The following is a 15,875-nucleotide window of genomic DNA, read 5'->3' on the forward strand; positions in this document are numbered from 1 at the left end:
ATTTGACCTCCTAAAACAATGACTTTTTTATTCCAGAGTTACTCCTTCTTTCCAAAATCAGTATTCAGTGACTCCATTTGGGTTACGATCAAAACTATTAGAGGAAAGTAAGCTGACAAGTTGATAATAGAAAGTTAATTTTCTAAATTCTGTTAAAATAAATGACCAGGAGTTGTTTTCAAAAATAGTTTGAAGCCATAGCTTGCTGCATTTATGGCTTGTCTTTGTTTCTAATATAATCAATATGTTTGTAGACACAAATTTTGTACAGAAATAACCACTCCATCCCTGGTTGTCACATGACAGGTTAGGTTGTCACCTACTTTTGTTTATCAGAAGTAACATTACTATCATCTTTTGTTCTATTTCAACGTGTCTTTCTTATTTTGAGGAGTAAGCAAAATACATTCTCTGGTCAAACTTTTAACTTCCCCAAGCAGAACCCTCAGAAGCCCTGTGTTTTTCTTACTCTAACAACATTTTGCAGTGTAATTATTCTTATTGAATATCTGTTTATCCTACTATATTGTAAGCATTTTCAGCCCAAGTGAACTGTCTAGTTCTTTTCTATATCTACCATGTGTAGTACAGTTAGTTGGCTTATGGTAAACATTTAATAGCTGTAAATCCTTAAAAATATTCGCCAAATTGAGCCAGATACAGTGGCGCATGTCTGCAATCCCAGTACTTTGGGAGGCTAAGGTGGGCAGATTGCTTGAGCTCAGAAGTTCAAGAGCAGCCTGGGCAACACGGCCAAACACCAGCTCTACAAAAGATACAAAAATTAGTAGGGCATGGTGCGCCTGTAGTCCCAACTACTCAGAAGGCTGAGGTGGGAGGATCACTTGAGCCCATGAGGTTGAGACTACAGTGAGTCATGATTGTGCCACTGCACTCAAGTCTGGGCAATAAAGGGAGACCCAGTCTCAAATAAAAAAACAAGCTGTTGCCCTAGGGTAAAAAGTTCACATAATCGCATTAAATGGCTCCTAAGAATCATGCGAATATGTAACATAGCAATATAGCAAGTCAGACTCTGTACTAGGAATTACGGAGGCTACAGAGATGAACTGAAGATCATGTCACCCTCTTGGCAAAGTGCCAAGCGTGCAAGTTGGGAAAATTTGGCTTTGACTAGGAGGCTGAACTTGAACTTTTAAAATAGAAATGTACAATTTCTTTTTACCTAAAATGTGTCCTCTCTAGCATACTATTAGACATTTTTTATTTTAATAACATTTTTGTCTGATTGCCAAATAAGACATAGTTGTAATATTAAATTTGGAAATTACCTGAGGAAGCACACAAAACACACATGGAAAAAAGGAAACTTAAAATGCATAATCCCATAACCCTGAACTAACCACTGTTAGCATTATGGCATATTTCTAGCCTTTTTCTTCCTTTGGAATAGGCATACATACTTTTTGTTTATTTGTTTTACAAAAATGGGGGTACTGCACATACCTTTTTGTAATGTGTGTTTTTCAATTAATCTGTTGTTAACTGATAGCATTAACATGTTTTCATGCTATGATTGTTTTTCAGCCACTTGAAAGTACTCTACTGTTAGTATAGTTTTGAACAGAGGCTCTGAATAACTTCAGATCTTGTATCTTTCCCTTCCCAACACTCTGGCCCTGTGTACCTGAAGAAATCCCTCAGCCCCTGTGTACCTCCATTTATTTTTTCATCTGTCTACCTTACAAGATTGTTTTAAGGAATAAGTAATATTAAAAAGCCCTTAGCCCAGTGCTTGACACATAATGTCTAATAAAGGAAAGCTGTTTTTATTTTTACCGTGTTATTTGACCAATTTCCTAATACTGCCAAATTTTTATTATTAAACTAGCACTGGGATAAACATACATCTAGATACATTCTTTACACACATCTGTAATTATTACTTTAGGATAGATTATTTCATAGAATTGATGCATCAATAGGTATTACAAGTCAGATTTTTTGTATATAAGGATTACCTTTCAGCCACAATTTTTATTCCAACCACATTTTTATGAATGTGTCAGGTTTCCCTCTATTGTAAGAGGTTGTTTCATGCTAATTACACAGTATTTGTGGCCTTCAATGAATTCAAATAAGCTTGAGAGAAAACTTACAGCACCCATATTTTGTGGAAGAATAGCCAACACTTACATCACAACAATGCAGCCTCCATTATATCACACCCTGAATGATTTAGAAAGGCTTTCACAGTTGAGCTTACTTTCTCTTTTTCTTTTTCCTACCAAAACAAACTACATCAAAGGGTTCAAAAATAATTCAGTTGTATTTATTTCAACTTACTCTTTTAGGTGGGAAATTATATTCTATAAATGTGAAAGGATATATGGGGCCCTAAGAATTTCAGCATTAAAAGTTTCAGCATTGAATTATGACACCAAGCATTAGTCATTACCTAGAAATTTTTCTACTTGGTTTTTGGCATTATTTCAGATACGCTAAACATCTTGAAATTCAAATTCCTTGAAAAAGCAATAATAAGCAACATATTTCATTCTTACGCTAATTTAGTAGTGTGGAATGTACTATCAGTTCCACTTAGATGCATGTATTCCAAGCAAGTGATTTAATTTTGATTCAGTTGACTTTCCAGATAGTATTTTGGATAGACAAGAATTATTTTAGTATTTCAACTTAATTTTTACCCATGATGCTCACCTATTGTATCATTTTGGGCCTACTTGATATTTTAATATCAGTACTGCAGTATCTGAATTATGAATCTGAGGGATTACATTGATTTGGTGTTTAATCTAATATTATTATCCCTGTAAGACAAATCTCCTTTGTTGAAAGATCATTCAAAATAGGAAACTCTTCTAAATATCTTGATTTAATACTCATTTTGGTTTTGGTTTTGTTTTGACATTCTTGAGTTTATTTGGACAGACCTGGGGTGAGAGGGCCAAACACCTAGAATAAGGTGTTGGGCCTCTTGGTGGTGAAGCTTGGCTTGTGCTGGCGACACAGAATGCCGTGAGGCAGCAGGAATTTGATCTCAGAGTTGTAGAATTGCTCGGCTGCTGGCTGGCAGCACTTGCTGGCCACAGTTTTTTCTGCCTTCATGATCTGTATTGAGTGGGCCCAGGCACAGTACGGAGTGCCCATGTCTTCTTCTGCAGAAAATAGGAGGCAGGGTGTGACCACATTCACCAGGATTTGGGCATTTGGCCAACACCCTATCAAGTATCTGGCACATCCTATTAGGTACAGTAATTGCCTGGGGACTGCAACTGGGGGCTGAATTGGGGACTGAGTGACTGCAGTCCCTGGCCCCAGGAGGCACTCATACTAATTTTGTGATACCATTTTATGAACAGATATCACCACTGACATTTTAAGATACTTACTTTTGGTTATTTTGTATTAATCTTGATTTATTTATTCAACAAATATTTATTGAATGCCTGCTATACACTAGACTCTTGGGATATTATGATGAGTTTAGAAGTTTATAAAATAAACGGGCCAGGTTCAATAGCTCATGCCTGTAATCCTAGCACTTTGGGAGGCCAAGGGGGAAGAATTGATTGAGGCCAGGAGTTCAAGATCAGCCTGGGCAAAATAACGAGACCTCATCTTTACAAAAAATAAAAAAAATTGAAAAAGCCAGGCATGGTGGCATGTACCTGTAGTCCTAGCTACTCGGGAGGCTGAGGCAGGAAGATCACTTGAGGGGTCAGGAGTTCAAGGTTGCAATGAGCTATGATCACACCACTGCACTCTAGTCTGGGCAACAGAGTGACTCTGTCTCTAAAATATAATAAAATGGTGCCTAAGTTTTTATATATAAATAATATATAAAAATATATTACCAGAAAAAAAATATATATATATATATACACACATATATACATACAGTAGTTTATATCACTTGGATTGCATGTTCATTTTTAAGAACTCTTAAAATTTCTACAATGAATACAATGGATTAGGAATTTTTTTGAAGTTGTTTAAATCTCCAGTTTCTTTTTAGAACATTACATATTACTGTAGGGTAAATTACTATAAAATGCAAAAAAAATACACAAATGAGTGTGAAGATAAAATTTTAATTTGTGATACTGAAGTAGAAAAAATCTTGACAATAGTTTTAAAATGAATAGTGAAATATGTAACTTCACAAAAAAGTATTTGATACCTTTATCATTTATGTTTTAAGGTGCAGGTTAACATTTTTTATTTAACCATCCACTTTTTCTTTCTCTTCTTGGTGTACTCTTTTCCGGGATTTTATCTTATTCTTCTTTCCTCCTAAATATATCAATTCAGGAATTCTCCTTTGGACAAAACTGTGGGTGGTCCTCAGAGCTGATCCCCAATTCCCTGATCAGTAATTCTGTTTTAAGTTCTATTTTGTATAGAAAAAAAAAAAATGAGTTGAAAACTGTATATGCTTCCATCTGAGGTCTTCAATGGGAAAACTATGAATTTAGTCTGGCTGCCAGCACCAGGGTCTGCTGGAACGAAAGAAAGTGTACCCTCTTGGGACCTTCCATCGAGTGTGGCGACTGTACAACCTGCCTTATTGCTTAGTTTTAGTTGTCATCGAAAACTTCCAACAAGAATACTTCCTGTTTGACTTTTTCCCCCGCAGTGGAAAATATTAGACACTATCTAAGTAGACCAAAGAGACTGAAAATCCTGGATAGATTGAATGATAGCAGGGGAAGTAAGGAAGGAAAATCTTAATAGAAAAGAGGTGAAAGAAAATTTCCAAATTGATGGGTGGAGAGGGGAGGGATATCATTAGTAGATATACATAATGTAAATGATGAGTTAATGGGTGCAGCACACCAACATGGCACATGTATACATATGTAACAAAACTGTACATTGTGCACATGTATCCTAGAACATAAAGTATTAAAAAAAAATGTCTTGGGCTTCAGGCAGAAGGGATAGTTATTTTCTGTGAAGCCCGTTGCCTTTCTCTCCCCTGTATTTCTAGCCCACATTGCCCCTCATCCAACTCCTGCAGTCTTCCTGCCTCTCCATGTGCTCTCATTCTTTGTCATCACGTTGCTCACTTATAGGGAAGGTATCAGTGACTATCCACTAATTCCTGCATAATGTGCAAATTCCTTAGTTTAGTAAATCTGTGCCAGCCACAATCTAAATCTATGTATTTAACCTTATCCCCCACCCCTTTATCCATGTTCCCTTTTCTGTGGCCAATTGAGATGGTTAACCTTGTCCGGATCATGTGTAGTCTTTGCACATCTCACACTGTCTTTTTGGCGTGGGAAGGAACTGTCATCTTTGCCAGTTGAAATCCTACCCAAACTCTGAGATCCAGCTGCTTCCCAATGTTTTCTTAATCACAGCAACCTGATCCAGACCCTTCCTTATCTGGACTACTATGTGACTGCTCCTCTCCTTTCCTGACTGCCTCATGTTAGTTTTTTGTTCTTGCCTTATTTTCCCTATATGACATAATCTCCTTGTGGGACAGAGAACACATCTCTTCCTCCGTATTTCCTCCATAGTCCTAGCAATTCCCTTCCTGACAGTACCTGAGTAATGAGATGTACTGGATGGTGAGCAATTCCCTTCCTGACAGTACCTGAGTAATGAGATGTACTGGATGGTGAGCAATTCCCTTCCTGACAGTACCTGAGTAATGAGATGTACTGGATGGTGAGCAATTCCCTTCCTGACAGTACCTGAGTAATGAGATGTACTGGATGGTGATCGAAATCTCATCTGAATCAGGTGGTCTAACACAGATGGCACATCTTTTTGTGCCTGATATTATGCTTCCTTCTGTAGAGAAATAAAATAGGTATGCAAGTCTTCGTTACTAAATGGAGACTTACAGTACCTGTAGCAGTGAAATTTAGTCAGTGGGTCCAGCAAGAACAAAACCTCTCACCTTAGCCAGGCATCTGTGGGTATCTGAGCACTCACTGCCATCCAGTGCTCAAATCCAGTGCCGCGGATTCCCAGGCAGGGGTGATTACACAATGGGAAGGAGAACTGAAGTACTGCTAGGCCTCCTGAATTTCTTTTTGTTGGTTTCTCTCCTAAGAATGTAGTTCCTTTCCTAATGAATTATATGCATCTAATTGCCAGAGATATTTAGATGTTTTTTAACAGTAGACCAAACATTACAAATGTTCCATTGATGATGCATGTGGGAAGAAGTGTTACAAATGTTTTTCTCCCACTTAATTTTCCTGTATGAACTAAATCCAAACATATCTGAATTTTCATAATTCAAAGAAAATATCTGTGCCAACATTCTGAGAACAAATAGCTGCCAAGCAAAACCTGACAGCATATTCCTTGGTGGCATCCAGTCCTTAAAAGCTGTGTACACAGAGTGAGCAGCTATCTAAAGCTGAGCTCATATGCAAATGTGAACATTCCTCACTTAAAATTACATTGTGTACATTAAAACTTTCTCTAGAGTCTATGAAATGTTCAGGAAAAATATAGCTGAGCTTGATCTTAAGTACCTTGCCTCATTATTTTTTTTTTTTTTTGTCATTTCCAGCTACTAGTCTGTCCAAAGAAAACAACTTTCTTATTTCTTTTAGTTTTGTGTGTACCCTGAGCTTGATTCCCAGTTGCTGCTATAAAAAACTGAAATGGTTCCAAACACTGCTATTTTTCTTTTTTTCTCTGTTACTAATATTTAAACATCAAAGATATTCTGGTACTTTTATGTTGTAGAGTGTATATAAGACCATATTTTCCCTAAAGGTATTTGCTATCCAGGGTGTTTGTGTGTGTGTGTGTGTGTGTGTACGCACACACGTGTGTTTTCTTAGCTGTTAGCCTTTTTTAGAAGTCACCTAACTGATAGCCTTTTCCTATCACAAGATCACTGGCTGTGTGTGGAGGAAGAACTGGAGTGAGGCCGTATTAACAGCAGGGAGATGAGTTAGGAGATTTTTTTAAATAATGTATTCAGATTTTTTTTTTAAAAAAAGCCCTATCTTAACATCGAAAACGTATGCTGTGATGACCTTGGGAATTTTTTAAATTTAAGCATGTTATCAGGACTCCTCCTAAGGCTGAAACTAAAAAATAACCTGCTTCCACCAAGACATTTAATATTATGGCAATTTCCACGTAAATCCTTAATGTATTTATTATTAGGGCCTTTTATGATAGTGTTACAGGATGTTTTCAAAGTTTTATTCTGTCTACTAATTGGGAGTTTTTCATGAGATTTACCTTTGGTTAGCTCTGTTAAAAAATTATATGTGATGTGAAAGAAAACTTTAAATTGTTTGCATATGATATAAATACATTTTTCTTAAAATATCAGTTTTCGGCCAGGTGCAGTGGCTCACGCCTGTAATCCCAGCACTTTGAGAGGCTGAGGCAGGCAGATCATGAGGTCAAGAGATCGAGACCAGCCTGGCCAACATGGTGAAACCCCACCTCTACTAAAAATACAAAAATTAGCCGGGTGTGGTGGCACGCCTGTAGTCCCAGCTACTCGGGAGGCTGAGGCAGGAGAATCGCTTGAACCCGGGAGGTGGAGGTTGCAGTGAACCGAGATCGCGTCACTGCACTCCAGCCTGGTGACAGAGCAAGACTCAAAAAAAAAAAACGTCAGATTTCTTTCCTTGTACTTACAAATCATAGAACATTGTTTTCATTTAAACCTGTTTCCTAAAAAAGTACTAATTATTGTATATATATTTTGGAATACTCATGTAGTTAAACTGATCTTCTCAGCTGCAGTTAGTGGGTAAGAGTAGAAATAGGACATATCTGACCCCAAAATAAATCCAAATATGACCAGACATGGCAATGCTACGTGAATAAATATAAATATGTATCAGGAGACTCAATTGGTAAACGTTACAGTAAGTACATAACAAAAAAAATAGAACAAATGCATCATATCTTACATTTAAAATGTTGAAGGTATTTCTAATTTGATATATCTGATCTCATAAGGAGAGTATATTAAATGAATTGCATCTTCAAACTGCTATTTTGTTCTTCATCAAAAGAAAAAAGTAAGGTATGGCAATTTATGGTTAAATAAAAAAAAAAATTTTAACTTTAATTACTGTCTAGCCATAAGAAGGAATAAACTATCAGCGAATACCAAGGTTCTTTGATCTCACACTTCAACCTTTTTGTCCTCCAGATGAATGAAATGATCTTTTCTCAAATGTTCAGCAGGCCTTTTACCATTTGATAGGACAATTATTTTTAAGAAGGTTTAAAATGTGATCTGAAAAACCACATTGACTCTATGTGGCATATTTGCTATTCTTAGCCTGGTGGAATAAGTTGGAAGTGGATGAATAATGCAGGTTAGAAAGAAAACAGATGCGAAATATTACAAATGGAAAGGTTTTCCAGCAATGAGACTTTCATTTTAGGACTAGGTTTTTGTTGGCACGTTTGGCAATATGACGATTATTGTTTTTCTCTCCAGCTGTTACACATCTGTATTGAAGGTTGGGGCAACTGGCGTTGGTCAGAGCCTTTCAGTGTGGACCATGCCGGGACTTTTATTAGAACAATTCAGTACAGGGGTCGAACTGCTTCTCTCATCATCAAGGTTCAGCGACTCAATGGAGTACAAAAACAGGTAAGTTTATTTGTGTTCCTGACCCAGACACCTCTTCATTATTCAGTGTAATGAAGAAGAAACTTAAATGAAAATAATTAATAATTTTCTAAAAATCACAGTGGTTATACCTAGTTATATCTGCTACTAGCACGCATGTGAGCATTTAATAAATGCTTATCTATGATCCTGACAATGATGATGGCTTCAAACCCTTTGTCCCACTTCTTTTACAAGAGCTGCTAACGAGCAGTAAAATTTACTGATTTTAGTTTCACCTCTTCTCCCTGTCACCACCTACCTTCTGGTGGAGGTGCTAATGAGCTGTGAAATAGCCAAAAGTCCTTTATTGAGAAGGAAAAGCAGCAAAGAGTAGTGGGAACCCTGGATAATCCACCAGCGGATAACCAAGAGTTGGTTCTCACACGTGAGAATGATCTGTAAGGAAGTGCTGTGATACTCTCCCATGACAGAGTGGGCCTGGGTCTCCAGCAAGCTTTTCTTTTCCTAGGAGTTAATATTAACTGCAGTAAAAATTCACTGCAGCCTAACTCTTGGCATATAAAACCTCAGCTCTCAGCACATATTTTTACGTATTTTATAAAACTTCCTTTTGGCTGTTTTTGAAGTTCTAAGACTGCAAAGGGAAAAAAGTATCTGACACTTTCTTTGTGTTCTTGAGATGTGAAAATGTGGTTTCTAAAAGATGTTTTTCAAGCATGGAGCATATGACGAGTAGAAAGAAAAAAAGGAAGTATTAAAATCTGAAAACTGGCTTCACTGCACACATAATAACTGGATTTGTCATTAGAATTTCAACATATACATTTACATCTGGATTGTAACAGTCTATCCAGAGCTTTTGTGGGACATGATAGAAACAGCACTTAGTCCCTGGAAAAGGGGAGCTTCCCCTATGGAGCAGCAGGGGCTATTCTGTTGCTGCATGCCAAGGAGGAAGCAGGAAGCTACTAGCGAGATGAACAGTAGGACCCACACCATATGCATTCTTGGTCTGCACCTAATCAAGGAGCTAGACTTGATGATCTTATTATTGTGGGCCACAGAAATAAAAAGAGAACTCAACTCTAGCAGAGGAGTCTCAGAAAAGAAGCATGGAAGACTCCCCAATTAACCGAGCATTCCTCAGAATATTTATTGATTGCCTAAAGTGGAACAAAGTAAAATGGAAAACACCAAGTATGTGAAACAATCTTTGCTTTTAAATTGCAATTTTATGTAAGCCCAACAATGTATACAACTGACAGTAAGTGTAAAGGGAATTTAGAGGTTTCACTGAGAAGATATGACTTGAGCTGGGCTTTGGAAAATATGTAGAATTTGGATTAAGAGAGAGCATTCCAAGTAGACAGTATAGCATAAACGAAGAGACAAATATGGGACAAATGAGTCTTACTGAAGGATTCCTGTGGGGACCAACCTACTAGTGTGAGCATTGAGCCAAAGAGAACAAGAAGTGTCACTAACTCTCATCTGCGCTCAGAACACTCTTACATGAATTTGCTCTCAATGAATATCTGCCCAGTAAGTATGTACTAGTTTTCTGATTCTGTCACTCATGGTCTTTCAAGAATGTCTTATCCACCTTCCCATTCAGTAGTATGTCTGAGAAAAGGTCATCCAGCCTCTTTGAATAGTTCAGATGACAAGAGGCTCATTCTCTCACACAGCAGCCCTTTCTGTTGGCTACTACCAGCTAAGTTTTCTTCCTAATTTTGAACCAAAAATCTTTCACCATTCCACCACCTTTCCCTAGAACTATGAGGCATATACAACAAGCACAAAACTTGTTGTGAGGACTCCACAAGTCACCTCTCCTCTACATTATAGCCCTTCAAAAACATAAGGGATTTCTTCTCTCTAGGCCTTCTCAAATTTGAGAGTGTATCCGAATCCCCTGGAGGGCTTGTTAAAACACAGATTGCTGGCTCCCAACCCCAGAGTTTCAGATTGGGTGTGGCCTGTAATTTGCATTTCTAACAAGTTCCCAGGTGCTGCTGATGCTGCTGGTCCAGGGACCACAATTTGACTACCGTAGCTCCAGTCTAAACTTTCCCAGGTGGTTCAGCTCTTTTTAGTGTGGCTGCTAGAACGTTTATCAATTACTGAAATGGCAGGGTCCCTCCATAGAGAAATGGTTTTAATGGTATGTCCTTGTAGTCAAGATCATAGGCAACTTGGCTGTATCCGCTTGCTAGCTGTGTGATCTTCAGCAAGTCATTTAAACTCTTTGTGAATCAATTTCCTCATCTGTAAAATGGGGATAGTAATAGTGCCTTCCTCAGGAAGTTAGTGTGAGGATTAACTGAGTTTGTGTATGTAAAATGCTTACAACATGCCTGCCCTCCTGCCATAGCCCAGTGTACCATACTTAAAATTATTCTAATGAAATGTTATCCATGAGTAACACTAGTTGGACATCTTTGTGTTACAACAGTAGTGACTCATTCTTGTATAGATACTATATATTTTCAAGAAACAATGTTAAATTTCAGGGATAAATTAATATATACAGTGTTCCTGCACAAAATATTACACGTTGCAACAGTATACCTACCAAATGTCATAAAAGTTGGTTATTTGAAAAATACATTTCTAAAAATGTCTGACAGTTTTACCTCTCCCCTGCCCCCTTACTCAGATACACACACCCACAAGCAAAAATGTTAAATGTCTTTTTCAATTGGATTTAATTTTTGCTGTCAGGGTAGCTTAGCGTTCAGATTTGCTCTAGTTAAAGTACATCAGAGACATAGGATTTCCTCAATTGGCAAGGTTAGGAAGGAAGAAGGGAACCAAGCTTCAGAAGAGCTTTGTGGATTCTTGCCTCCCTCACATCTTGGCTTCTTTCCTTCTACCCCCACCTGGGCCTGAAAATTTGCAATAAACTGCAGCTGCCTAATTACCAGGGCCCATTTGGGGAAGTGAGTGTGTGCAGATCCCTGATGGACCTTAACGCCCCCTGGATAATGGAGAATTGGCTAAAGCTCTTTTTTAACATTGATGCTGGGTTATCTGTGCTCTGCATTTTCTTATACCCCTCTCATTTTCCCCAATTGAATGAAAATTGACCACAGAAAATTTTGTGGGAACTTTGTATGTTCTACAACCACTCATGTACACATATTTGCTTCCATATTTCCCATCCTTTTGTTGAAGAAACCTTTACTACTATAAAATCTCAAATGTACATATGTATGTATGTATAATGGTGTCTTTATACACATACTTTTAATCATGGTTAAGATATCATTTTCCAGTGCATCTGGGGCTCTGGAGTTATTCTTTAATATCACTATTCTTCTTGGCACTGATCTAATAAGAGTTCTGAAACCTGCTAAGTAAAATCATATGTGGAAATCTTCAATACACATCTTTGTGGCTTTGAGGAAGGAGGGAAATTAGTGTGAAACCTGGAAATGTGTATTAAAGAGAAACTGCATTTAAAAAAATTAAGTAGCTGTCTTCAACTGATAAATTAATCTTGAAATTCTAACCATAATTTTCAAAATAAAGGCATTGTAAGTTTGCCACTTTGAAGAAAAGCAGATATAGCTCTCCTGAACCTAACCCTGGAACAGCCGTGAAAGCACACTACTCCACTGAGTGACCATTTTTGGATTTTCCTTCATCTAAAGTAGCCTTCCCTCCCTGGCCACTTTTAAGAATTTTCTTTTTATCAAATTTGAAAGCCATTTAACAGGCTTTTTAGTTGAAAATGAGACTATAAAAACCCACCCAGAGGATCTTTGTCTTGGATAAACCAAGTGAGTCCCAGATGGTTGTGGAGATTCTGTGGTTTCTGTGAGAGACAGCAAAATTCTCTTCTAAATCTCCAGGAGTCCAAAGGTTCTGAAGCAAGAGCCATGTGCATATATTGCCAGGCTTGGACACATCAAGAATAACAGAGTTAAATACTGCTTCAGAGTTTTCAAATGTTTTTCAAGTTAGGCAATGCTATGGCATCATAAGACTTACCATGAGTGTCTAGTAACCCCTAGCATATGCTAAAGAAAAGTTTGCTTCCTAATTTAGGATCATAGTTCAGTTGACTTTTATGGTTTGTTATTGTGAAAGCATAGTTTTAAAAGATTATAATGACTAGAGTATCTAAGGGAAATATAACAGTTAAGCACAGCTTGGTTTTACAGATGTGCTCCTTCTAAAGAAAATTCAAATAAGCAGATAGTTGAGAAATAAATGTTTGAGAAAAAGCTAAACCTCACCATTCAAATAACGCAAATTAAAACAATGACATTTAATTTTTGGTTCCTCAATCTAGCAGGTTTCTTTTGATTAAATAACAGTTCATCCCAGTGTAGTGGCTCATGCCTGTGATCCCAGCACTTTGGGAGGCTGAGGCAGGAGAATCACTTGAGCCCAGGGGTTCGAGACCAGCCTGGTCAACCTAGCAAGTCCCTATCTCTGCAAAAACTAAAATAAATTAGCCAGGCATGGTGGCATGTGCCTGTAGTCCAACCTACTTAGGAGGCTGAGGCAAGAAGATCCCTTGAGTCCAGGAGTTCAAGGCTGCAGTGAGCTGAAATCTTGCCACTGCATTCCACCCTGGGTGACAGAGCGAGACCCCCACCTAGAAATAGTTATAATAGTTCATTTATAAATAGTTATTCATATTTATTTTTGTAAATAATAGTTCATTAAAATTGATGGTTACAGAGAAGTCTTAATGACATAGGAAAATGTATCAATTAGGATGCTTTCAGTTTGAAGTTACAAAATATGCTTGTTAATCTTCATAGCAAGTTAATGAGGCAGATACTATTCTATTTTATGTTTACTGTTTCACATAACAAGGAGGAAGAAGGCTGGTTCAGTATTGGCTAACTAAGCAACCCAGTGTTGTATTTGCTTCTCTGTCATCCTCTTAGATTTGCCTGCCTGGTCTCAGATGGCAGTAAAAGCTGCATACATCCTCTGATAACAGCTTCTGTGACAGAAAAGAAGGGCTTCCCTTCTCAACCTGTCTCCCTTATTATCAAGGAGTAATATCTTTCCTAGAGCCTTTTACCAGTCTTCCCTTCTCATATTATTGGCCAATCCAGAGTTCCATATTTACCCTAATCAATGGCAAAAGGAGAATGGAATTAACAGGATTGGCTTGTACCAATCATGATACAGCCACTGGGGACCAAGGGAGGTGTCTACCTTCCCTGAGTACTTTGCTGCCTTTTGCTAACTAACCAAATCAAATCAAGTGAGGGTTTTTCATAATAAGAGGAAAGGATAGAACAGCTATTGGGAAGGGAAGAAATGGTGTCTTTATAACATAACTGTTATAAAGAGCAGCCCTTATTTTCTTTTTTATGGTTTCTAACTTTTCTTAATGAGTAGATATTAATTTTATGATAGACAGACTATCAGGGTGACGATCAACAAACTCTGGGCCAGACTTACTGGGTAACACCAAGCAAGTTATTAAATATCTCTGTTAAATTTTCTGTCTGTTAAGATGGGGAGTCATAGTAGCACCTAGTTTGTAAGGCTGCTCTGAGAATGTGTTCTCCAGAAAAACAGCACTAATGAGGGGGTGTATGTGTGCACACCTATGCACGCACACATGTACGTGCATGGGTGTGTGGAAAAAGAATGATTTATTATAAATTGACTCGTGATTATGAAACATGTGACATAATCTTAGAGAAGTCCCAAGATCTGCAGTCAGCAAGCTGCAGACCCAGGAGAGCCAATGTGTAGCTCCCATCTGAGTGCAAAGGCCAGAGAACCAGGTGAGCCAACAGTGTAAGTTCCAGTCCAAAGTCTGGCAAGTACAAGACCCAAGAAGAGCTGACACTTCATTCCAAGTCTAAAGGCCAGAAAAGACCAGTGCCTTAGCTCAAGCAGTCAGGCAAAATGAATTTCCTCTTAGCCTTTTCCTTCGATTAGGTCTTCATTTGGTTAGATGATGCCCACCCATGTTGGGGAAGATGATCTGCTTTACTCAGTCTACCAATTCAAATGTTCATCTCACTCAGAAACACCCTCACACACACACCTAGAATATTTGACTAAATGTCTGCTCATACCATGACCCAGTCAAGTTGACATACTAAAATTAAACATCATATGCTTAGACTTATACATATACTCTGTGTGTGTGTGTGTGTGTGTGTGTGTGTGTGTCTGTGTGTGTGTGTTATTATAATCTGGAAAAATATTACAAATAGGAAATTCAGTATATGAAAGTCCTATTTTCTCCAGTCATGGTGAATATTCATATTACAGAAGGATTTGCTTTCTGAAAAAAAATTCACCACCATATTAAATTTTGCATTATCTTTTCAATTTCAACCAATTTAAGAAAACATTTGTTGTTTTTTGTAGAGACAGGGTCTTGCTCTGTCACCCAGGATGGAGTACAGTGGTGCAGTTATAATTCACTGCAGCCTTGAACTCCTGGGCTCAAGTGGTATTCCTGCCTCAGCCTTCCAAGTAGCTGTGACTACAGGCATACACCACCATACCTTGCTGATTTTTAAATTTTTTGTTTAGATGGGATCTTGCCATGTTTCCCAGGCTGGTCTCGAACTCCTAACCTTGGCTTCACAAACGACTGGGATAACAGGCATAAGGCATCATACCAGGCCCCCGTTTGTTTGTTTGTTTGTTGTTTGTTTTTGAGACGGAGTTTCACTCTTGTTGCCCAGGCTGGAGTGCAATGCGTGATCTCGGCTCACCACAACCTCTGCCTCCCAGGTTCAAGCAATTCTTCTGCCTCAGCCTCCCGAGTAGCTGGGATTACAGGCATGTGCCACCACGCCCAGCTAATTTTGTATTTTTAGTAGAGACAGGGTTTCTCCATGTTGGTCAGGCTGGTCTCGAACTCTCGACCTCAGGTGGTCCACCTGCCTTGACCTCCCAAAGTGCTGGGATTACAGGTGTGAGCCACCACACCTGGCCAAGGCCCCCATTTCTTAATACCTACTATGAACTATACTCTTACCTGGGTGTAAAGTTGAATAACCCATAGGTTTAGTGGATAATTTTGTGTTTATAAAGATAAAACTTACACAGTTTAGGCTGGGCACAGTAGCTCATGCTTGTAATCCCAGCATTTTGGAAGGCTGGGGTGTGAAGATTACTTGAGCTCAGGAGTTTGAGACCAGCCTAGGCAACACTGTGAAACCCCATCCTACAAAAAAACAGAAATGTTAGCCAGATGGGGTGGTGCATTCCCTGTAGACCCAGCTACTCTGGAGGCTGAGTTGGGAGGATTGTTTGAGCCTGGTAGGTTGAGATTGCAGTGAGCTGTGATCATGCCACTGCA

General features: G+C 38.3%; 1 protein-coding gene across 21 annotated transcripts in view; it reads left to right on the forward strand.

Moving 5' to 3' along the window:
• VPS13B (vacuolar protein sorting 13 homolog B) overlaps positions 1-15,875 on the forward strand; it is an 856,590-nt gene that overhangs the window by 780,208 nt on the left and 60,507 nt on the right. For all 21 annotated transcript variants that reach the window (XR_013397363.1, XM_077943895.1, XM_077943898.1 and 18 more), the window contains exon 44: positions 8,435-8,590. Coding sequence is in view for 20 of the 21 variants with exons in the window: in XM_077943895.1 (XP_077800021.1) it covers positions 8,435-8,590 (156 nt within the window). In the remaining variant the exon portion in view is untranslated. The remainder of the gene's footprint in view (positions 1-8,434; positions 8,591-15,875) is intronic.

The sequence above is a fragment of the Macaca mulatta genome, chromosome 8 (genome assembly GCF_049350105.2).
Source record: "Macaca mulatta isolate MMU2019108-1 chromosome 8, T2T-MMU8v2.0, whole genome shotgun sequence".
In the NCBI taxonomy this organism is placed as follows: Eukaryota; Metazoa; Chordata; class Mammalia; order Primates; family Cercopithecidae; genus Macaca; species Macaca mulatta.